We start from the raw sequence: 24686 nt of genomic DNA, 5'->3' as shown, positions 1-24686 counted from the left end.
TGCGCACGCTCACGCACACCTTGGAGGGACTGGGCGTGTGACGTCTGACGCCACTCGCAGCGTGGTGACGTCATACACGCTCGGAGACACATAAGAAGCCCGCGCGGCCTGATGGCGGCGACGGCTTCTTATGCACCATGCGGAGAGGAGGTTTTTGAGGCAGCATTCCAGGTAATAGTCAATAGACTTAGTCTATGCCATATTTATTCTTATTTTGGTTGGACCTTTTATTTACACTGCGGTCATATCTTCCTTTTTTAGGATTTTTTCCTTTCCTTGTATGATATGTTCTGGCTTATCATTATTATACATCGATGGAATAACACATGGATATAACGAGTGCCTTGGTCTAGAGCAGATACAGGGCTTGTCCCTGGTTTTTTCCAAGGGGTGTCCCCCCTTCTCTTCCTTCTCCTCGGTTACTCTCCTGACTAGACCACCAGTGGAATTTGTAACCAATTCTTATGATACCTTTTGATGCTGCATCCTCACACTCTCTCCGCATGGTTTATCTACATGAATGTTTTTGAAAGGTGATTATCTCTTTTTAACATGAGTGGTTCATGTACTTTCCTCCCTATCTCTCTCACCCTCTGTTTGTTGGTCTCTTCCCTTCCACCTCCTGTTTGTCCTCTCCTTCCCTTCCCCTTTCCCCCCTCCCCCTCCCTTCCCTTCCCCTTGTACATTGTCTCCTTCCCTGGCCCCCCCCCACTCAGAGTTTCATTATACTTATCCATTTCTTGTATATTTTTCATACACATGTTAAGGTCTCCCATGTCCGCCGGTGAGACATTTTTTGTGATCCTGCCGCACCCATTGGTCATTCCCGCCCCATGGTGACTGCAGGTAAAGTCTACACTCCCCACTGTATCATGGGTATCCACACACCCATTGTCTCAATAATCATAATTTTTGCTGTCTTCATTATGACTCATTTAATGCTTGTTCTATTTTTATAGAATCGGTTTTTATCCTTCATTGTTTCTCCTGAAGAAGCGGCATAGTCCGCGAAACATGTAGAGAATTCACTGTGGAAATATGCCAACCACACTCCACAGTTTCAACTATGTCAAATGCATTTCAGTTAACCTGTCTGTATATTGACTTTATTTGTTTGTCCTGTGCATAATGTTATGTTTATGTGATTAACTTTTTTATGGAATAAAAATTATTTTATTTATAGTTGATGTTGGTTTGTAACTAATATACCTTGGTATCCTAAATCCAGAACCAATTCTCCAATTCCCACTCCCCTGTCCCATTGAGTACCTCTTTAACTGGGGAGTCTGAGGTCTCTCTTATCCCCCTTCCCTATTTTTGATATTATTGAAGGAAGGATGAATGGAAAAATGTACCAAGACATTCTTGATAAAAGTCTGCTGCCTTCAACCAGGATGATGAAGATGAAACGAGGGTAGACATTTCAGCAAGACAGACAATGATTCCAAACACAAAGCCAAGTAAACTGTCAACTGATTTTAAAGAATGAAATAAAAGCTGCTAGAAAGACCCAGCCAATCAACTGACATGAATCCAATAAAAAAAAAAAATCTAAGGAAAGCACTAAAAGACCAGAGTTCAAAGAAGAGGCCCACGGAACCTTCAAGCTTTGAAGACTGTTTGTGTGGAAGAATGGACCAAAATCACACCTGAGCAATGCATGGGACTAGTTTTTCTATAAAGGTGGTGTCTTGAACCTGTCATTACCAACAAAAGATTTTGTGCAAAAAATGAAATGCATTTCAGTTAGCATGTTCAATACTTTTTCCCGGTGTCATTTCATTTTATTACACAACTTAATTTCTGAACGGATTTGATTTGGTTTCTTTGTATGTATGGATTGCATGGGTTGTTCGCAACATGTGGTGAAAATGTCATGTCAATTGCACCTCTAGAAATAGATTTACCTAGAAAAATTGTGACATGTTCAATTCTTCTTTTACCTGCTGTATCTCTCCTCTAGCATTCAAAGCATGTGATCAAACCTGCTGTACAAGCCGGTAATGGCCTGTAAACTAATTGAAACCGGAAGTGACAAAATCCTCATCACTTCTGGTTTCTGGGATAACAAAAAAGAGTGACAGGAACTTTTGTTCCTTCCTTAATGCTCAGTGAATGCACCCTGACTGGTTGCAGTTTTCCTGGGATCACCGATGAGAATGGAGAGCCCTGGGAAGGTGTTGAGATTCAGGGAGAGAGGGGGTGACCCCCTTCCATTGCCTGTAAAAGTGAGCCAGTGGCTGTATAGATGCTCTGGTCATTGTTACCTTGTAGGATATCCCAAGGACTAAAAAAGTATCTGTCATTGCAGCAGCAAGCAAGAGCAGCTGAAGGGAGACACTTCCCCAAAGCTGTAGTGTGCGCCCATGCCCCTTTGCCCATCAGATGACGTCAGCGGTCAATAACCCCTTCTTTCTGCAAAAGCCAAAGAAATGGAGGATTAATGGTGCCTAGCGACCAAAGTAGATGAGGTAGCTCCAGGTGCTCAGCTCAACCAGCCTACTTAATGAGTTTTCAGAGAGGGCAAGGGCTGAGGCAATGCCAGTGGCTCTGGGCCTGAAAAGAGGTCAACAGCTAGCACTGCTGAGAGCCAGAAAAATACTTCAGGGACCATACCAGAAAACCAAAAAACCTCCAAAAAGGCAGAAAAATCTAAACATCAAAACACACAAATATGAAAAAAACACAGAAACAAAACACATTTTAAAGCAAAGGAAACATATTATGAGACCAAGCTGCAACTGAGTGCTCACTTCCTGTGCAGAGGAGATATATAGCCCAGAGAGGGAGAATGGAGAAGATATTAGGGTAACTGGCGCTGCCAAATGCTAAATTAAAATGTAAAAGTGTGTCTCATAGATCTAGGTACATTAAAATGTTCCGAAAAAGTTATTACTGTGGGTGGTGGTCCCTATAATATAACTAATGGTCTTAATGGTAAGTCACAATAAATATTTAAAGATGTCAATAAATTAATAAAAAAATTTAACCATTCATCAATAAATATCACAAATAAATACTTGATAGCAATACACTAATAAGGTAACCCAATCAATAAAAGCAGTAAAGTATCCCAAAAGTTCAAAAAGTGGTGACTCTTAAAATAATTGGTGTGAACACTAGGTGGCAGTGTTGATCAAAATCTGAGTGACTAGAAAGTGCCAGGTGCTATAATTAAGTCAAAAAACTAAGTGAAGTGCAAAAAAATGGGTATCTAAGCAAAATCAGATAAATATAGAAACAAGCCAAGTAGTATAAAAATGCATAAGATGTGCCAAGTGGATGATAAAAAACAAATAAATAGGTGAATTTCTGGTGGTTAAATAAATATGAATATAAATAATAATAAATTAGTCCATATTAAAAGTGAGAAAAAATCCAAAGCAAAATATATGCTCGATATAATAGTCCAAAAACGTGCAATATGGTGATAGGACGTGCCAAAGAAAATCGCATGGATAGAGGGGGTGTCTCCTGGTGTGGATCAGGATGTGGGTGCTGGGTGAGGGAATTCCGTGCTCCCCTTCCTAAAAAGCCCGCACTCACCAGAGAGCGGCACCCCTACAGGGGTAACCAGCGTTGGATAATTGGGGTAAAAACCCGGATGAGCCTCGGTAAGCCTCTCCCTTCCTGGTGGGACCAGTGGTATTTCCTCCCTCAAATGGTGGTTAATGGGGATGAGCGATGTGCAAATAGGGTAATGAGCAGCGCTCCAGCAAGGATGATGTCCGGGATTATATGGGTAAAGAAACACTCATATAGTGAAGTACCGTAATGTATGTTCATTTATTAAGCAGATAAAATCAAGTACTCACATTTAAAAACCGGATAAAGCTTCTGTAAGAAAGTAGGGACCGCGAACCCCTCGTATAGCGGTATATCCGGACGCCGTGCGCCTCAACGGCCGGATGTGCGTCTCAAGGTGCGGAACTGACGTGCCTACGCTCTACGCGTTTCGTCATAAGACTGACGTCATCAGGAGCAGCGTGAGGCTACGTGAGTCCCGCTAGTATAAATCCTAAAACGTTGCCCGGCAACCGGAACAAGCGCCCAATCAGAAAAAGTATACTAGCGCGTCATCAGTTGGTGGGCAGATGTGGTTAATGCAAAACTACATAGAACTTGAAGCTCCACCCGATTTGGATTTTTCGACCAATGGGTTTTTAAATAGGGCCATAATCAGCAGTTGCTATGTAAAAGAGGAAAACCTGTTTATTTATTTAACGATAATTTAAATAGGTGACAGAGGAATATGTCGGGACCGTCCGAATTAGTGGTTGAGTATTAAGTGATAAATATAAGGATTTGAGAAAAAAACCATTAAAAAATAAAATAAAAAATATATACTCGGGAAGATAAAAACTTATTCATATGTATTTTGAATCTAATTAAAACCTATGATACAAATGATAAATATTAAGGAAAAAGTGGTATAATTTATATATATATGTTGTAAGACTAAGTATACGGTAAAAGTGGATATATAAAAGGAATAAAATGTAAAAATGATATAATATTGTGGCTTAAAATATTATAATATGATTATGATATAGTTCCAATGGCCTAATTAGTCTGGTGGTGGCACTAATGACAAGGGGAATATTACAACTATTCTAATTCTCTAAAGACAAATTAAGTAAGTGTATATAATATGATACAGTATATAAGCGGGAATAAATATGTTAAATAATGTTTGTTATAAAAGGGATAATATACGCCTCTAGCTATGTTTAAACGACTAATAATAACATATTAAATGACCCAAATGATGTTTAAAATTGGTAATAGTGTTAGAAATACAAGGGATCTTGTATATGTATCGGGATACCATAAGTATCACGGGGTAATGTATATTAATAATAATGAGATATTGGAAGGCAATAGTGTTCCTGTGGACAGGCAACTGTGATACATACTAGATAAAATCAATAGCAGAAAACATGATGACAGGATATCATATAAGTATGCATAAAGGCCTACATATCATAATTAAATATCTCATGTGCTAATAACTAGGTGACATGTGGTATACCATAAGGACCATACACAACAATTAAATTGGTTCAAAGGGTGTGTCAAAAAATAAAAGTAATAAGTTGTAGTGTGTTGCACTATTTAGTGTTAATCTCTATTTTATCTAAATGTGCTCAATGGTGAGACCAAGATAAAGTGGATAATTGACAAGTATATTGGTGAATGATTCTATAGTGATGGAAAATATCTAGATTTAGGTATTAGTATGTGAAAGGAGTCATATATAAAAATATGTATAAGTGTTGCCATATAGTGATGTTAGTCCAATTGGGGCTTAAGACCACTGATATTGGTAGATTAAAAAACGATAGAAAAACTTTATTAAAAAGACTAAAGATGTGTAGCTGCACTAAAAATCAGAGATAAAGCAATTCAAGTCAATATCAAGGTTAAGTCCTCCGGGTTGAAGAGATTCAAGCAAATAAATCCACTTAGTTTCATTTTGTGAGATCTTTCTAGTTTTATTCTCACCTCTCCAATGTTCCTTTATACTGTCTATTCCGTAGAAAATCAGCCCTCTAGGGTTCCGATTGTGAACCTCCTTAAAATGTCTTGATAAACTGTGTTTGGGAAAACCTCTCTTTATATTTCCAATGTGTTCTCTGATACGAACCATTAAAGGCCTAGTGGTCCTCCCTATATATTGAAGTTTACAAGGACATTCGACAATATAAGTTACATGGGTACTATGGCACGTGATTAGATTTTTTATTTTAAAAGTTTTCTTGTTTACATTGGACTTAAATTGTGTGATCTTCTTCTTCTGTGCTGTGTTATTTCTGCAGGCTAAACAGTTACGACAGCGAACGAATCCTTTCAAATCTGGAAAGAGTTTCACTTCCTTTGGGGGATTAATGACATTATGAACAAGTCTGTTTCTCAGTGTAGGTGCCCTACGATATATAAATTTCGGCCTACTTGGTAATATTTTGGAGAAGACTTTGTCCGATTTTAAAATAGGCCAGTACTTTTTAAAAATCTTTTCTAGTGACTTATATTGTTTATTAAAACCAGTTATGAAAGCATATTCCAAGTTGTTATCATTATTTCGAATTTTCGTTTTTAATAGTTCGTCTCTAGGCATATTTTTAATGTTATCTTTTGTTTTCTCTAAAATCAATCTGTCGTATCCTTTTTCCTCAAATCGTTTAGTTAGTTTTTCTGCTTGTATCTCGAAATCCTCAATATTAGTGCAATTTCTTCTGATCCTCATGTATTGTCCTTTGGGTATATTTTGTTTCCATTTTGGATGGTGGCAGCTGGAGGTCGGGATATACCCATTTTTATCCGTGGGCTTAAAAAAGGTTCTGGTCTGTATTCTGTCTTCCTTTTTAGAAATCTGTAAATCTAAGAAATCGATTTGTTGTTGGTCATAGTGGGCTGTAAATTTAATCCCATAGGGGTTATTATTAAGTTGTTCAATAAAATTGTCTAAAGTGTTTTGTGCTCCTTCCCATACTAAAAAAATGTCATCTATGTATCTACGGTAAAACTGTAATTGTGAAATATTTTTTCCGTAGACCATCCTCTCCTCTAGCATATTCATAAAAATGTTGGCCACGCTGGGGGCATAACGTGCCCCCATGGCCACACCTTTTGTTTGTAGATAAAATGTCTTGTTATACCAGAAATAGTTTTTCTCCATGGCAAGTTGTAGTCCTTCTAAAATGTAGTTGATCTGTACTTGTCTTAGGTCTGTTTCCTCCGATAAAGCCTTTCTGACACTCTCAATTCCATCCTTCTGGTCTATGCTGGTGTAAAGTGAATTTGCGTCAATAGTCACCAGGATCTGTGTTTCTGTTGTTGTAAATCCTTGCAATTCTTTGATCAGTTGGGTGCTATCTTTTAAATATGATGTTCCGTTACTAACTAATGGTTGGAGAAATGTATCCAAATATTCACCAAGTCGTGAAAACAGTGACTCGATCCCACTAACTATTGGCCTCCCTGGTGGTTTGTCCAACCTTTTGTGAAGTTTGGGGAGATAGTAGATGACGGGTGTCTTTGCTGCTTTTGGGAGTAGGTATGTGGCTTCCTTTTCTGTTAGTATTCCCAATCTAGTGCCTTTCTTGATGTAGGCTTCTAATTTTTTCTTGTATTCCTTCTTTGGGTTCTTAGATAATTGTTTATATGTACCAGGAACACTCAAGAGATTATGCATCTCATTTTCATAATCCTGTTTTCTAATAATCGCAAGACCCCCTCCCTTGTCGGCTGGGCGTATAATCACATTTTTCTTCTTTTCAATTTCTGCTATGGTATTCCAGATTTTATTTTCTTTATTGTTATATGTTTTTAAGTTCTTAATATCATGTTCTACCATCTTCTTGAATGCCTGCATGCATTCATTATTTGGAACTTTGGGATTGAAAGTGGAGCGGTTCCTTAATTTGGTGTGTTTAAAAGAGTTGTTGTTGTCGGTGGCCCTCTGGGTTCCATTCATGTTAATGAATTTTTTAATATTTAATTTCCTTAAAAATCTCTGTACATCAATATATGCTTCAAATTTGTCTAAATTCTTGTTAGGGGCATATTTTAATCCTAAATCTAAAATTTCCAATTCCCCTTGTGTAAAAACAGTGTCAGTGAGATTAAAAATTCCTTCTCCTAATATTCTCTTCTTCGTTTTCTTTCTCCCCCCACGTTTCCCTCTGGTCCGTTTCCTCCTTCCCATCGGTTGTTCCAAGTATTCGGCCTCCCAATATTCTGTTGGAAGGAGTTGGGATTCCTCCAACCTCTCTGGTATGGTATTCCTTGGTGGTAGGTGTTGCCTATTGGTCTGTTGTAATCCATGGGCCTTGGGGGTCCTCTCCAGTTTTGTACTCGTGGTTGGTTGTACCAACCTCCCTGTCTGGGGGGTCTCCCTCTGTTTCTTCCTTGAAAAAAATTCCCTTGTTCATAGGGTCCTTCATTCCTCCTGAATCCTCGGGATGGGTAGGATCCTCTCTCCATCAAGGGAGAGAATCTATTTGAAGTGGGAATCTGATATCTTGGAGACTCATAATTTAGGGGATGTTGATATCTTGGAGATTCATATCTTTGGGGGTATTGGTATCTTGGAGATTCGTATCTCTGGTTGAACGGTCTCCTTGGTTGGTTTCCACGGGGTGTTCTAGGGGCTTCATAATTTTCCCTGGTTCTCGGTGTTTCCTCTACACGGCTCTCTACGTCCCTCATTGGTCTGAAGGAAAATTCTCTCAGAGTTCTGGGAGTAGGTGCTTCAGATTCGTCCTCTTCTTCGTCTTCATCGGGTGTGGTTTCTCTAGATCCGGTAGGTGGTAAGGTGTTTTCTGTAACTTCCATATTCTCATCCACTATGGAGCTTTGCCATTTATAGACTTTGTTATTTTTGTAGTCCAGAATATCTCTATTGAATTTCTTCTGTTTTTTCGCTTGTAAGTCTTTATCATACTTGGCTATAATTGTGGATAGTTCTTTCTCTTTTTCTTTATATTCATTTTGTGTCGTAAAAGGCGTGAGGAGGGTCTTTAGTCTGGTGATGTTGGTTTCTACTTCCTTTAATTTAAATTTTCTTCTTCCAATGATTTGTGTCAGTAATTCTGACTCACATCTGTTAAAAACTTGGAACCATTCTTCCATTAGACCTGGATCAGAAAGGCCATCATTGGGATGTAATTCCCATCTTAGTTTGCGTGGGGCCATTCTTTCTTTAATATACATCTCTAAAGTTGAGATGTCCCACCAGACTCTTAATTGTTTCTCTAGGTCATGCCTCAATTGTCTAAAAAGACCATTGAGATCATGGTTGTTAGTGGCTTTCTGTTGATTAAAAACCTCCTCGATTTTTATTTCCCTGTTTCCGATATAATTGAATATATCCATTGCAGCAGAAGAAAACACTAATTAAAGTGTCAGAGGATATTGAAGAAAGAATTCCGCGCTAATGGATCTAATTGTGTGGTTGGCTGCAGCCTACCCCAAAAATATAGTAAAACTATATCTGAAAATGGAGAAGATATAAGGGTAACTGGCGCTGCCAAATGCTAAATTAAAATGTAAAAGTGTGTCTCATAGATCTAGGTACATTAAAATGTTCCGAAAAAGTTATTACCATTAAGACCATTAGTTATATTATAGGGACCACCACCCACAGTAATAACTTTTTCGGAACATTTTAATGTACCTAGATCTATGAGACACACTTTTACATTTTAATTTAGCATTTGGCAGCGCCAGTTACCCTAATATCTTCTCCATTTTCAGATATAGTTTTACTATATTTTTGGGGTAGGCTGCAGCCAACCACACAATTAGATCCATTAGCGCGGAATTCTTTCTTCAATATCCTCTGACACTTTAATTAGTGTTTTCTTCTGCTGCAATGGATATATTCAATTATATCGGAAACAGGGAAATAAAAATCGAGGAGGTTTTTAATCAACAGAAAGCCACTAACAACCATGATCTCAATGGTCTTTTTAGACAATTGAGGCATGACCTAGAGAAACAATTAAGAGTCTGGTGGGACATCTCAACTTTAGAGATGTATATTAAAGAAAGAATGGCCCCACGCAAACTAAGATGGGAATTACATCCCAATGATGGCCTTTCTGATCCAGGTCTAATGGAAGAATGGTTCCAAGTTTTTAACAGATGTGAGTCAGAATTACTGACACAAATCATTGGAAGAAGAAAATTTAAATTAAAGGAAGTAGAAACCAACATCACCAGACTAAAGACCCTCCTCACGCCTTTTACGACACAAAATGAATATAAAGAAAAAGAGAAAGAACTATCCACAATTATAGCCAAGTATGATAAAGACTTACAAGCGAAAAAACAGAAGAAATTCAATAGAGATATTCTGGACTACAAAAATAACAAAGTCTATAAATGGCAAAGCTCCATAGTGGATGAGAATATGGAAGTTACAGAAAACACCTTACCACCTACCGGATCTAGAGAAACCACACCCGATGAAGACGAAGAAGAGGACGAATCTGAAGCACCTACTCCCAGAACTCTGAGAGAATTTTCCTTCAGACCAATGAGGGACGTAGAGAGCCGTGTAGAGGAAACACCGAGAACCAGGGAAAATTATGAAGCCCCTAGAACACCCCGTGGAAACCAACCAAGGAGACCGTTCAACCAGAGATACGAATCTCCAAGATACCAATACCCCCAAAGATATGAATCTCCAAGATATCAACATCCCCTAAATTATGAGTCTCCAAGATATCAGATTCCCACTTCAAATAGATTCTCTCCCTTGATGGAGAGAGGATCCTACCCATCCCGAGGATTCAGGAGGAATGAAGGACCCTATGAACAAGGGAATTTTTTTCAAGGAAGAAACAGAGGGAGACCCCCCAGACAGGGAGGTTGGTACAACCAACCACGAGTACAAAACTGGAGAGGACCCCCAAGGCCCATGGATTACAACAGACCAATAGGCAACACCTACCACCAAGGAATACCATACCAGAGAGGTTGGAGGAATCCCAACTCCTTCCAACAGAATATTGGGAGGCCGAATACTTGGAACAACCGATGGGAAGGAGGAAACGGACCAGAGGGAAACGTGGGGGGAGAAAGAAAACGAAGAAGAGAATATTAGGAGAAGGAATTTTTAATCTCACTGACACTGTTTTTACACAAGGGGAATTGGAAATTTTAGATTTAGGATTAAAATATGCCCCTAACAAGAATTTAGACAAATTTGAAGCATATATTGATGTACAGAGATTTTTAAGGAAATTAAATATTAAAAAATTCATTAACATGAATGGAACCCAGAGGGCCACCGACAACAACAACTCTTTTAAACACACCAAATTAAGGAACCGCTCCACTTTCAATCCCAAAGTTCCAAATAATGAATGCATGCAGGCATTCAAGAAGATGGTAGAACATGATATTAAGAACTTAAAAACATATAACAATAAAGAAAATAAAATCTGGAATACCATAGCAGAAATTGAAAAGAAGAAAAATGTGATTATACGCCCAGCCGACAAGGGAGGGGGTCTTGCGATTATTAGAAAACAGGATTATGAAAATGAGATGCATAATCTCTTGAGTGTTCCTGGTACATATAAACAATTATCTAAGAACCCAAAGAAGGAATACAAGAAAAAATTAGAAGCCTACATCAAGAAAGGCACTAGATTGGGAATACTAACAGAAAAGGAAGCCACATACCTACTCCCAAAAGCAGCAAAGACACCCGTCATCTACTATCTCCCCAAACTTCACAAAAGGTTGGACAAACCACCAGGGAGGCCAATAGTTAGTGGGATCGAGTCACTGTTTTCACGACTTGGTGAATATTTGGATACATTTCTCCAACCATTAGTTAGTAACGGAACATCATATTTAAAAGATAGCACCCAACTGATCAAAGAATTGCAAGGATTTACAACAACAGAAACACAGATCCTGGTGACTATTGACGCAAATTCACTTTACACCAGCATAGACCAGAAGGATGGAATTGAGAGTGTCAGAAAGGCTTTATCGGAGGAAACAGACCTAAGACAAGTACAGATCAACTACATTTTAGAAGGACTACAACTTGCCATGGAGAAAAACTATTTCTGGTATAACAAGACATTTTATCTACAAACAAAAGGTGTGGCCATGGGGGCACGTTATGCCCCCAGCGTGGCCAACATTTTTATGAATATGCTAGAGGAGAGGATGGTCTACGGAAAAAATATTTCACAATTACAGTTTTACCGTAGATACATAGATGACATTTTTTTAGTATGGGAAGGAGCACAAAACACTTTAGACAATTTTATTGAACAACTTAATAATAACCCCTATGGGATTAAATTTACAGCCCACTATGACCAACAACAAATCGATTTCTTAGATTTACAGATTTCTAAAAAGGAAGACAGAATACAGACCAGAACCTTTTTTAAGCCCACGGATAAAAATGGGTATATCCCGACCTCCAGCTGCCACCATCCAAAATGGAAACAAAATATACCCAAAGGACAATACATGAGGATCAGAAGAAATTGCACTAATATTGAGGATTTCGAGATACAAGCAGAAAAACTAACTAAACGATTTGAGGAAAAAGGATACGACAGATTGATTTTAGAGAAAACAAAAGATAACATTAAAAATATGCCTAGAGACGAACTATTAAAAACGAAAATTCGAAATAATGATAACAACTTGGAATATGCTTTCATAACTGGTTTTAATAAACAATATAAGTCACTAGAAAAGATTTTTAAAAAGTACTGGCCTATTTTAAAATCGGACAAAGTCTTCTCCAAAATATTACCAAGTAGGCCGAAATTTATATATCGTAGGGCACCTACACTGAGAAACAGACTTGTTCATAATGTCATTAATCCCCCAAAGGAAGTGAAACTCTTTCCAGATTTGAAAGGATTCGTTCGCTGTCGTAACTGTTTAGCCTGCAGAAATAACACAGCACAGAAGAAGAAGATCACACAATTTAAGTCCAATGTAAACAAGAAAACTTTTAAAATAAAAAATCTAATCACGTGCCATAGTACCCATGTAACTTATATTGTCGAATGTCCTTGTAAACTTCAATATATAGGGAGGACCACTAGGCCTTTAATGGTTCGTATCAGAGAACACATTGGAAATATAAAGAGAGGTTTTCCCAAACACAGTTTATCAAGACATTTTAAGGAGGTTCACAATCGGAACCCTAGAGGGCTGATTTTCTACGGAATAGACAGTATAAAGGAACATTGGAGAGGTGAGAATAAAACTAGAAAGATCTCACAAAATGAAACTAAGTGGATTTATTTGCTTGAATCTCTTCAACCCGGAGGACTTAACCTTGATATTGACTTGAATTGCTTTATCTCTGATTTTTAGTGCAGCTACACATCTTTAGTCTTTTTAATAAAGTTTTTCTATCGTTTTTTAATCTACCAATATCAGTGGTCTTAAGCCCCAATTGGACTAACATCACTATATGGCAACACTTATACATATTTTTATATATGACTCCTTTCACATACTAATACCTAAATCTAGATATTTTCCATCACTATAGAATCATTCACCAATATACTTGTCAATTATCCACTTTATCTTGGTCTCACCATTGAGCACATTTAGATAAAATAGAGATTAACACTAAATAGTGCAACACACTACAACTTATTACTTTTATTTTTTGACACACCCTTTGAACCAATTTAATTGTTGTGTATGGTCCTTATGGTATACCACATGTCACCTAGTTATTAGCACATGAGATATTTAATTATGATATGTAGGCCTTTATGCATACTTATATGATATCCTGTCATCATGTTTTCTGCTATTGATTTTATCTAGTATGTATCACAGTTGCCTGTCCACAGGAACACTATTGCCTTCCAATATCTCATTATTATTAATATACATTACCCCGTGATACTTATGGTATCCCGATACATATACAAGATCCCTTGTATTTCTAACACTATTACCAATTTTAAACATCATTTGGGTCATTTAATATGTTATTATTAGTCGTTTAAACATAGCTAGAGGCGTATATTATCCCTTTTATAACAAACATTATTTAACATATTTATTCCCGCTTATATACTGTATCATATTATATACACTTACTTAATTTGTCTTTAGAGAATTAGAATAGTTGTAATATTCCCCTTGTCATTAGTGCCACCACCAGACTAATTAGGCCATTGGAACTATATCATAATCATATTATAATATTTTAAGCCACAATATTATATCATTTTTACATTTTATTCCTTTTATATATCCACTTTTACCGTATACTTAGTCTTACAACATATATATATAAATTATACCACTTTTTCCTTAATATTTATCATTTGTATCATAGGTTTTAATTAGATTCAAAATACATATGAATAAGTTTTTATCTTCCCGATTATATATTTTTTATTTTATTTTTTAATGGTTTTTTTCTCAAATCCTTATATTTATCACTTAATACTCAACCACTAATTCGGACGGTCCCGACATATTCCTCTGTCACCTATTTAAATTATCGTTAAATAAATAAACAGGTTTTCCTCTTTTACATAGCAACTGCTGATTATGGCCCTATTTAAAAACCCATTGGTCGAAAAATCCAAATCGGGTGGAGCTTCAAGTTCTATGTAGTTTTGCATTAACCACATCTGCCCACCAACTGATGACGCGCTAGTATACTTTTTCTGATTGGGCGCTTGTTCCGGTTGCCGGGCAACGTTTTAGGATTTATACTAGCGGGACTCACGTAGCCTCACGCTGCTCCTGATGACGTCAGTCTTATGACGAAACGCGTAGAGCGTAGGCACGTCAGTTCCGCACCTTGAGACGCACATCCGGCCGTTGAGGCGCACGGCGTCCGGATATACCGCTATACGAGGGGTTCGCGGTCCCTACTTTCTTACAGAAGCTTTATCCGGTTTTTAAATGTGAGTACTTGATTTTATCTGCTTAATAAATGAACATACATTACGGTACTTCACTATATGAGTGTTTCTTTACCCATATAATCCCGGACATCATCCTTGCTGGAGCGCTGCTCATTACCCTATTTGCACATCGCTCATCCCCATTAACCACCATTTGAGGGAGGAAATACCACTGGTCCCACCAGGAAGGGAGAGGCTTACCGAGGCTCATCCGGGTTTTTACCCCAATTATCCAACGCTGGTTACCCCTGTAGGGGTGCCGCTCTCTGGTGAGTGCGGGCTTTTTAGGAAGGGGAGCACGGAATTCCCTCACCCAGCACCCACATCCTGATCCACACCAGGAGACACCCCCTCTATCCATGCGATTTTCTTTGGCACGTCCTATCACCATATTGCACGTTTTTGGACTATTATATCGAGCATATATTTTGCTTTGGATTTTTTCTCACTTTTAATATGGACTAATTTATTATTATTTATATTCATATTTATTTAACCACCAGAAATTCACCTATTTATTTGTTTTTTATCATCCACTTGGCACATCTTATGCATTTTTATACTACTTGGCTTGTTTCTATATTTATCTGATTTTGCTTAGATACCCATTTTTTTGCACTTCACTTAGTTTTTTGACTTAATTATAGCACCTGGCACTTTCTAGTCACTCAGATTTTGATCAACACTGCCACCTAGTGTTCACACCAATTATTTTAAGAGTCACCACTTTTTGAACTTTTGGGATACTTTACTGCTTTTATTGATTGGGTTACCTTATTAGTGTATTGCTATCAAGTATTTATTTGTGATATTTATTGATGAATGGTTAAATTTTTTTATTAATTTATTGACATCTTTAAATATTTATTGTGACTTACCATTAAGACCATTAGTTATATTATAGGGACCACCACCCACAGTAATAACTTTTTCGGAACATTTTAATGTACCTAGATCTATGAGACACACTTTTACATTTTAATTTAGCATTTGGCAGCGCCAGTTACCCTAATATCTTCTCCATTTTCAGATATAGTTTTACTATATTTTTGGGGTAGGCTGCAGCCAACCACACAATTAGATCCATTAGCGCGGAATTCTTTCTTCAATATCCAGAGAGGGAGAAGTATACCTTTTCTACTTAATACCAATCGTCTTAGGAGCAGGTCTAATATTCCAGAGGACACTGTTAACCAACGTACGTTCAGAGAAACAGCATTATTATTTTTCTTATTTGTCTACAGTTGAACAATGTTCACCAATTTTTAATTCACATGCATTTAGCGGTGTAACAGGTACATGACCTCTGAAATGAGACCCCAATTGAATTTTCTATTATTTTTCAACAAAATGTAATTTAGACACTTACCAGAGTTAGAAAAAATACATGACTGAAGACAGATTGCGCTCAGGTTTTACTAACAAAGATTGACCAAACCAGAACACTCACTTTTCTTTGACTTGTCCTTTTCAGATTTCTTTTTGTCAGACTTGGGTTTTACGGTCACATTTGCTTCCTCTACCATACCCCCCTTCTGAATCTTTGCTTCCTTCTTGTCCTTTGCCTTTTTGGCTGGTTTTTGAATCTGCTTTTCGAGGTCATGGGAGATCTTGCGTTTCTTGCCGCTCTTCGCCTTATCAGACAGCGAAGGGAGCTCTGTAGTAGGCTGGCCACTCTTGTCATCTCCTGAGGTCGGACTCTCAGGGACCCATGTAGAAGCCAGAAACGGCTGAGGTAGAGGACTTTTCTTGGGTACATCATTCTGTACTGGAGGCGTGGAAAAATCAATGACTGGGGTCTCAGCAGCTTTCTTAGATATTTTGATCTTCTTTGCTTTCTTTGGGCTCCTTCCTTCCAGTAGGGCTAAAACAGTTTCTTCTTCGGATTCCAGCAAGGCTAGAAGAAAAGGTACAGATGGGGAATGAACAGTGCAAACAGAGCTAAAAATTGTTATTAGTAATCTGCTAAATACACCAAACAATATTTAAAGAGACTGTCATTAAAGCTGAACTCTAGAAAGATATAAAAAAAATAATGGGAAGTCAGAGAATTTAGTTCATGGGTGTGCTGCTTCTCCATCACTACTCTGTCAGAGGACAGGGGAGGGACAAGGCTTGCCAGAGTCACTAAACTGCAAAAGGGCTGTATAAATGTTAGTACAATCATTTTAAATATGTAGAGTAGGCACTGTGTAATAGACTGGAGAGAGAGAAAGACAATCCTTTGGCAGGTAAAATAGTTCCCTTAAATTGCATCTCATCTATTTGGCCGTTTGCATTTTGTATCTGTGGGTCTTTTATCAGGTAAACACTTAGAGGTGCTTGCATATACCTGCAGAAACCGCCAACGAACTGCTATTACAGCCAAATACCAAGCCTATTCTTGTTGGCCATCATCATAATAATGGCCATAAGCAATGTGTGGGAACGAACACTGTAGCCATAGCCTCCAAAACAACTTAGAAGAATAGCTTAATTTGGGAACCCAAGTTTGAATATCCATTCAACGGTTGTAGTACTTGCAAATTACATCAAAGGTGACATTTAGGGCCCATTCACACAATCATACATGGCCGCAGATGTGCAATTGGAGACACTGTGCAGACCTGATGATCCTGATGCATTGCACAGTTTACCTTTTATTTTTCAGAAAAATGTATAGATTGCTCATAAGTGACATTTTAATACAGTTCTAATAATAGCAGCAGTGTTGCAATGTAGTGGCTCATGCCGCAACCTGCTGCACTAAAAAGTAGTAAATGCATGCAGTATTTTTTTTTAACACATATTACAGCAATGCTGTGGTGTGAACTGACACCAATGGAAACAAGACATTTTGCCTTGTCTGTGTGTTGGGGCTGCGTTGGAAATTATTGACAAGCGTAGCCCCATGGCATCTGGTGTAAACAGACCACTAATAATGCTGCGACCAGATAATGCTTTTAAAAAACAAACAAAAAAACCTAGTCTAAAGCCAGCAGAGCACAATAGAATTTGTTGATCATAATGTATAAACGTCACATGACTGGCTCGCTTCCAATCATGGATTTCCCTCTGCTGCGTTAAGCAGATCAAGCTCCTTAGAGCATCAGAAGGTTAAAACACACTTAGGCCCATATATATATATATTTTTTTTTTTAAAAGAAGACTTCTCCTGCAGCCAATCGAAACCTTAGATGACTCTGGTTGAGTAGACTTGCTGTCCACCCTGAAATATCAGTTTTGTGTGGAGTTTTAGTGTTACTATTAAATGTCCACTATTTAAAAAAAAAAAAAAAAGTATCTACTTACCTACTGCAGATGGGGATTGTTCTGGAGGAGCCATTGGCGGAACGGATAATGTATTAGGCTGTACTTTGTTTTTAGCCTCCTTTTTCTTACTTTTTTCAGAAATCGAATCCAATATGCTTGTGGTTTCTGGGGCTCTCTTCCTTTTCTTCGGAGTGGTTATCACAGGAGAAATAACTTTGGGGAGAGGCTTGAAAATGAAATAAAAGTCCTGTTAAGCTACATATATTCACTAAAGACTGCTTTGTGAACATACATGACAGAATTGAGGAGGAAATAAACATGTTCTCATTGAATTCAGTGATACCTGAGAATCTTTTGGCTTGCTGTCACCTGATGGTGTTGAAGGAACTGCTGACTTAATCTTTTTTAGATCTATTACAAACACAAAAAAATGTATGACACAAATACTAAAACCACTTGCATAAGTTACTTTAAGAAATGTACAAAATGAGTGCAAAAGTGTGTTTCTCTTACCAGTGCTTGGCATTTTGCCAACACTTCTTCCAGTTGGCTTCTGGCTAGATGTGATATTTCCAGTGGCAGCACCTTTATCCTGTAATACAAACATTTTAGTCCTCTCACATTTCCATGGCCTGCCCTCCACACTTAATGAATCTTTGAGCCAACATATAGACACAAAATCCAAAATGAGCCTAGATTTTCTTAGTAAAACCACTTATAGTAAATTTGTGATCTTAACATTTTCTGAACAGTAAAAATGACAAAAGTTCACCTCCTAAAAACAAAAAGAAAGCTGAAAACGGGTATAAAATGCAGGCACCTTGAGAACTTATCAGGAACATCTATCATTGCTGTCTGCTAGGGCTAAATGCAAAGTGGTTCTTCATTGGCAAAGCCTAAGCGCTTTCAGGTAGTGATGGCACATACCTGTTCTCATCTGCCACACACATTCTTATTTGCATTGTAGTCAGTTCAGCATAGGGCTATGACCCAATAGAAATGTAAAGGGGCAGGTGGGGTTGGGCAAGCTCCGACACTACAATTGGTGGAGCTTTGGCTGTTGAGAACAGCTTGGTATTCAAGCATAGGAAAGTTGCAGGAGATGCGCAGGGGTGCTTACTATTGATACCTGCTAGAACCGATGCTTATGCTAGGATTGAGAACCAGTGCCTGTGAAATGGGTATAGCCAGTGGGGGTAGGGCAACTCTTTGTGTCCAACCTCTGACTACCAGGACCTATACATTAATTGCCTCCTGTGTCCCATAATTACCGGCTCATGTCACTATGCAAGCTTAACTTAGGCTTTAGAGTCCAACTCAATTCTAGTAATTTTTCATCTTAATTATAACCCAATACTCAATATGTTATGATTGGTGTAAGATTTTTACTTGGTAATTACCTAAAAATATATTTTTTTGCTTTACCCTTACTTTTTATACCTTATTAGAAATGATAGACTTGGAAGCTGAGTAACCTTTCCTTAGACCTTCATAAAGGACAAAAAGGAACCAACGAATTGCAGTAGTATACACAAAATCACATCAAAAGTGTGAAAAGCCTTCTCCTCTGGCATCTGCAGCTTAGGACAGAAAGATGGCAACACAATGCCCTGGTTAAGATAGAAGGAAGAAATCCCCTTAGGTAAAAATTACACCCGAGTCTACAGAACCACCTTCTTGTGGGGGAGCACCAGGAACAATTCAGGAAAGAGTTGCCATTTCTAGAACTCTGAAAGCCAAAGTAATGGCAACCAGAAAAAAAAATGTTTTTTTTTTTTTACTTACCATAAAACCCATTTCTCTGGTGTTAATTGACGGACACAGCTCCTGTCATTCTTGACCACTGGGTTATGCTGCCCCCTACAGGAGTAGGACACTAGGCAGAAAAAACTTCTGACTACACCCATGGGCAGTCCCAGGGGGTATACTCCCTCTTCCTGCTATAGTCATTTAGTTTTGTTACAAGCACTGTCAGGAGAATTATAACTCTAGAGGGGTGGGTGCTGTGTCTGTCAATGAACATCAAAGAAATGGATTTTACAGTAAGTCAAAAATCCCATTTTCTCTTTTGTTCATTGAGCGACACAGCTCCTGTCATTCTATACCATTGGCACGTCTCAAAGCAGTGTCAAACATGAGGGGTGGGAAACAGCAAAAAATTCCCAAGGCTAAACAGTAGTCGACCAGGCGACAGCGACAGGGGCTCAACCAAAACAACTGTAGCCCACCTGAAAAAACAATACACCCTCAAAGAGGATCAGGTCCTCTTAATAGTAGCCTGCAAAACCTTGCGGCCAAAGGAAGCATCCACAGATCCCAAAGCATCCATTTTATAAGTGTGCACCGACGACCAGGTGGCCACCTTGCAAACCTGTGTCACTGACGCCTGATGACAGAAGGCCCAGGAGGCACAAAGCGCCCTAGTAGAGTGTGCCTTGAAAGGGAAAGGGGGAACCTGACACCTGATGCAATAGGCCTGGACCACCATCTGTCTGATCTATCTGGAAATGGTCGCAGAGTAAGCGGACAACCCTTTGCAAGGTCCACCCGTGAGCACAAATAGAGAGTATGACTTCCTGAAAAACGCCATAGCTGCCAGGTACACCCGAATTTTCCGGATCACATCCAAGGCATGCAAAGCAAATTTCCTTTGGATGTTTAGGCCTGGGACACAGAGAAGGCAACACAAGGTCTTTATTCAAATGAAAGTCAGAGACCACATTTGGAAGGAATGACTGACAGCAGCGAAGCACCACCTTATTCTTTTGAATCATCAAATAAGGTGAGCGACAGGATAACGCAGCCAGTTCCAACACCCTGTGCGCAGAAGAGATAGCCACCAAAAAGGCCACCATCTGGGACAGAGTAAGGAGGGGAATCTCCAGAATATTTTCAAAGGGAGGCTTCAGTAGAGCTGAACGCACCAAATTAATATCCCAAAGCTGCAACGGAGCCCGCACTGGAGGAACCAAATGTCGGACACCCTGAAGAAAGGTATGCCCCAGGGAGTGTGTGGCCAAAGGTCTTTGGAAAAAGACCACCAAGGCCGAGACCTGGTCCTTGATGGTACTCAAGGCCAAATTCTGTTCAACCCCCCCGTTGAAGGAAGGTTAAGATACGAGCCACTGAGAAGGAGCGAGGATGAACCCCAAGAGACTCACACCACGCAATGTACGTGTGAGTTTCTTGGGGTTCATCCTCGCATGAAAATGGCCGCCAGACTACACAAACATGGTCGCCATGTATAGGAATACACAAGGCTACAAGAAAGTGGTGGCACCACAAGGCCTACAGGGACCCAAAAATTGGGAGACCAGGCCGCAGGCCAGATCCAGGTAGGACAGTAGCCCCCCCTGCCCCCATCGTCAGTGTCCTACCCCCACCCTAAGAAAGTGGTCAGACCACTCCAAAAAAATACATCCCCAGTCCGGCAGTTGATTGTAGATCTCAGAGGAAAAATCCAGGAGTAAAAAGTTTCCCATCTAAAAAATTTTGGCAGGACCAAAGATCCCAGCAAGGAACTAGGTCCTTACTCCTGACTAGGCAGAAAAAAAAACATGACTATAGTTTTATAGTCACTATAAAAAAAGAAACTATAGCAGGAAGAGGCAGTATACCTCCTGGGACTGCCCATGGGTGTAGCCAGAAGTTTTTTTCTGCCTAGTGTCCTACTCCTGTAGGGGGCAGCATAACCCAATGGTCAAGAATGACAGAAGCTGTGTCCGTCAATGAACGAAAGAGAAATAACCTTTTGTGTCAGGACTAAGGGAATATCCTGGAAGGGTTCAACTGGAGAGTCCCACAATTTAGAAGTACCAAGCTGGGGTCCCACGGAATCAAAAGGAGCATGGCGAGTGGAACAATACACATGACGAGCTTCACAAAGGCCTACACCAACGAATGGGAAGCAATCAGTTTCTGAAATAAAGATTGCCAGGGTCAAGTTTGACCACTGATTGTACTCAAAGCCAGTCCCAAATCAACTTTGATTGGCAGGAAAACCAGGAGGCAATCCTCAATTTATGAAAATGAAAGTCCCTAGCCTCACAACAAGCAAAAAAAGATACTTAAAAAAACTGAAGCCTTGCCTAACGGGAGAGGTTATGCCTTGGTGGGCACTCCCTGTCTTTTATTGTCCGTGTTAAATCAACTGAAGGTGGCAGCATAACCCTATTATAATGGATACAAAGATGCTCTGTGACCCAGATGTACTCCTTTCCTCCTTGGTGAAATAGCTGCCTCTTGCCCTCACAATTCAGTATTCAGTATTATGCTGGCAGAGCTGAGTATCAGCCACACCTCCTCATTACAACTGTACTCCCACAGACTTATTTGTAGATTTTAGAGAAAGAGTGGGTTTGTCTGACAAGGTCCGTTATTTCACTGACCAGTCACATGTTGGGTAAAGGACAGCCTTCCCTGACAGACAGGGCTGTGTGGTGTGACAGAGCTGTGGAACTCACAAATACAAATACTTTGGAAGGTAAAGCAGCTCCCTTGTATTTTATCTGGGTATTTTTCTTTCCCCCTGGAGTTCAGCTTTAGGTTTGTATATTTTATGTTCTAAAGAAAACAGTAGCAAGAAGAACTAACTCCCCATTGCTTAACTTGAATAACTGCTGTATGTCATCAGTGGAGAGACCCTACTGGCAGGCTCATGATCTATAAAAAATCCTTGGTTGTTTATCATCAAAACATCAGTTCTTTTTAAGCATCTGTCTTAGCTAAAGGGGCAATTTACTACTTTTCCTTTACCTTTTTCACCTTTTTCACAGGTTCCTCTTTATCAGAGTCACTCTCCTCTGAACTGCTCTCTTGCTTCTTCTGTAGCACTGCAGGACTCTGTGTTGTAGTCTTCCTAACACTAGGCTCTGCTGCGGGTTTTGGAGTAGCTGCAGTAAGCTAGAAAGAAAAAAAAAAAAAGCAAAGACCTATGACTACAGGAACAAACTTAAGATCTTGCAAACCCCAGGATGTACTGCAATCACATGTCTCAGCCATCCATGCTAGAATGTGGTATTAAGTACATAAGCAAGAGGCTGTGTGGTGTTAGAGTTGTGAAAAATAAAATACAACTTTCAGGTAAAGCAACTGCCTTATATGTATTTTATATGTGCATTTAGCATTTTGACCAGTGTTCAGCTTTAAGTCTTTTTGTATGAAGCGCACAGCAGCAAGAGGAAATGAAGTATCACTGCTTCAAGCATCAATTGTTTTATAGGCTTATTGATAAAGCTTAAAGGTGAATTTACCCCTATTCCTTTACCTTTTTCACAGGTTCCTCTTCATCAGAGTCACTCTCCTCTGAACTGCTCTCTTGCTTCTTCTGTAGCACTGCAGGACTCTGTGTTGTAGTCTTCCTAACACTAGGCTGTGCTGCAGGTTTTGGAGTAGCTGCAGGAGGCTAGAGAGAAAAATGCACAGACCTATTACTACAGGCATAAAACGTTAGAACTTGCAATTCTCAGAGTGTAATGCAATTATGTCTTCACCATCCATGCTCAAAGTTTGGTATTAAAATACATCTTTTTTTGTGAAATACAGAAAGTTTCTAGTAGTGACCAAAAGTTAGATGCCTTGCTGTCATTTGGATTCTCTAGCTCCAATATTTAGGAAGTCACTGACCAGGGCCTGTGGGTGGCTGGCTGGCTCGCTGGTACAGGGCCTGTGGGTGGCTGGCTGGCTCGCTGGTACAGGGCCTGTGGGTGGCTGGCTGGCTCGCTGGTACAGGGCCTGTGGGTGGCTGGCTGGCTCGCTGGTACAGGGCCTGTGGGTGCCTAGCTGGCTCGCTGGTACAGGGCCTGTGGGTGCCTAGCTGGCTCGCTGGTACAGGGCCTGTGGGTGCCTAGCTGGCTCGCTGGTACAGGGCCTGTGGGTGCCTAGCTGGCTCGCTGGTACAGGGCCTGTGGGTGCCTAGCTGGCTCGCTGGTACAGGGCCTGTGGGTGCCTAGCTGGCTCGCTGGTACAGGGCCTGTGGGTGCCTAGCTGGCTCGCTGGTACAGGGCCTGTGGGTGCCTAGCTGGCTCGCTGGTACAGGGCCTGTATGGCTGTGATACACTCCCGCGAAACTAGTCCAGACTCCAGACAAGGCTGTCCAAGGCAGGGCAGGCGGCCTAAGAAGGCAGAATGACGTCACAAAAATATCGGCAATATTGGCCAGTTCCGGGGGCCGATACCGATATATCGGGGTAAGTGCATATCGGCCTTGCGGATAATCGGTTTATCCCTACTAAGCGCCCTCGTAGAATGCACCCTGACAGGGAAAGGAACCTGACCGTTAATAGAATAGGCCTGCACCACCGTCTACCTGATCCATCTGGAAATGGTCGCAGCAGATGCGGCCTGCCCCTTACGAGGTCCATCCATAAGAACAAACAAAGGATCGGATTTCCGAATCTACTCCATCACCTCCAGGTACACCTGAAATGCCCCAACTACATCAAAGGAATGTAGCGCAATTTCTCTAGGATGTTTTGGCTTAGTACATAAGGACGGCAACACAATATCTACATTTAAATGAAACCCCGAGACAACCTTCGGAAGGAACTCCTGACAGGGTCGTAACACCACTTTGTCCCTGTGAACCACCAGGAAAGGCGACCGACATGACAAAGCAGCCAACTCAGACACCCTACGCGCAGAAGTAATAGCGACCAAAAATGTCACCTTCTGCGACAGAGTGAGCAAAGTAAGTTCACAAATGTTTTCAAAAGGAGGCTTTTGAATTATCAACAGTACCAAATTGAGATCCCACGGAGGTACCAGGGATCACACCAGAGGAGCCAGATGGCAAACTCCCTGCACAAAAGTGTGAACCAAGGACTTCGCCGTCAACAGCCTTTGGGTAAAATGTGGCCAAAGCGGAAATCTAGCCCTTGATTGTGCCTAGAATCAAACGTTGATCTACACCTAATTGAAGAAACTCCCAACAGGCGACACATAGAAAAGGAACGGAGATAAACCCCCCGAGAATCCCACCAAGTACCAGAATGACTG

At 39.9% G+C, this 24686-nt stretch overlaps 1 protein-coding gene across 1 annotated transcript in view; it reads right to left on the bottom strand.

Annotated features, from left to right (window-relative positions):
* Window positions 1–24686, bottom strand: part of LOC309552698 (uncharacterized protein) — a gene marked incomplete at its 5' end in the record, with an annotated part of 175645 nt that overhangs the window by 46477 nt on the left and 104482 nt on the right. The window contains 6 exons of the mRNA XM_082253624.1: window positions 15889–16335; window positions 17730–17916; window positions 18034–18101; window positions 18204–18282; window positions 22455–22592; window positions 22957–23094. Of these exons, the coding sequence (XP_082109750.1) occupies window positions 15889–16335; window positions 17730–17916; window positions 18034–18101; window positions 18204–18282; window positions 22455–22592; window positions 22957–23094 (1057 nt within the window). The remainder of the gene's footprint in view (window positions 1–15888; window positions 16336–17729; window positions 17917–18033; window positions 18102–18203; window positions 18283–22454; window positions 22593–22956; window positions 23095–24686) is intronic.

This window comes from Pelophylax lessonae (genome assembly GCF_965119305.1).
Source record: "Pelophylax lessonae genome assembly, chromosome: 4".
Taxonomy (NCBI): Eukaryota; Metazoa; Chordata; class Amphibia; order Anura; family Ranidae; genus Pelophylax; species Pelophylax lessonae.
This window is presented reverse-complemented; position numbering and strand designations above follow the sequence as displayed.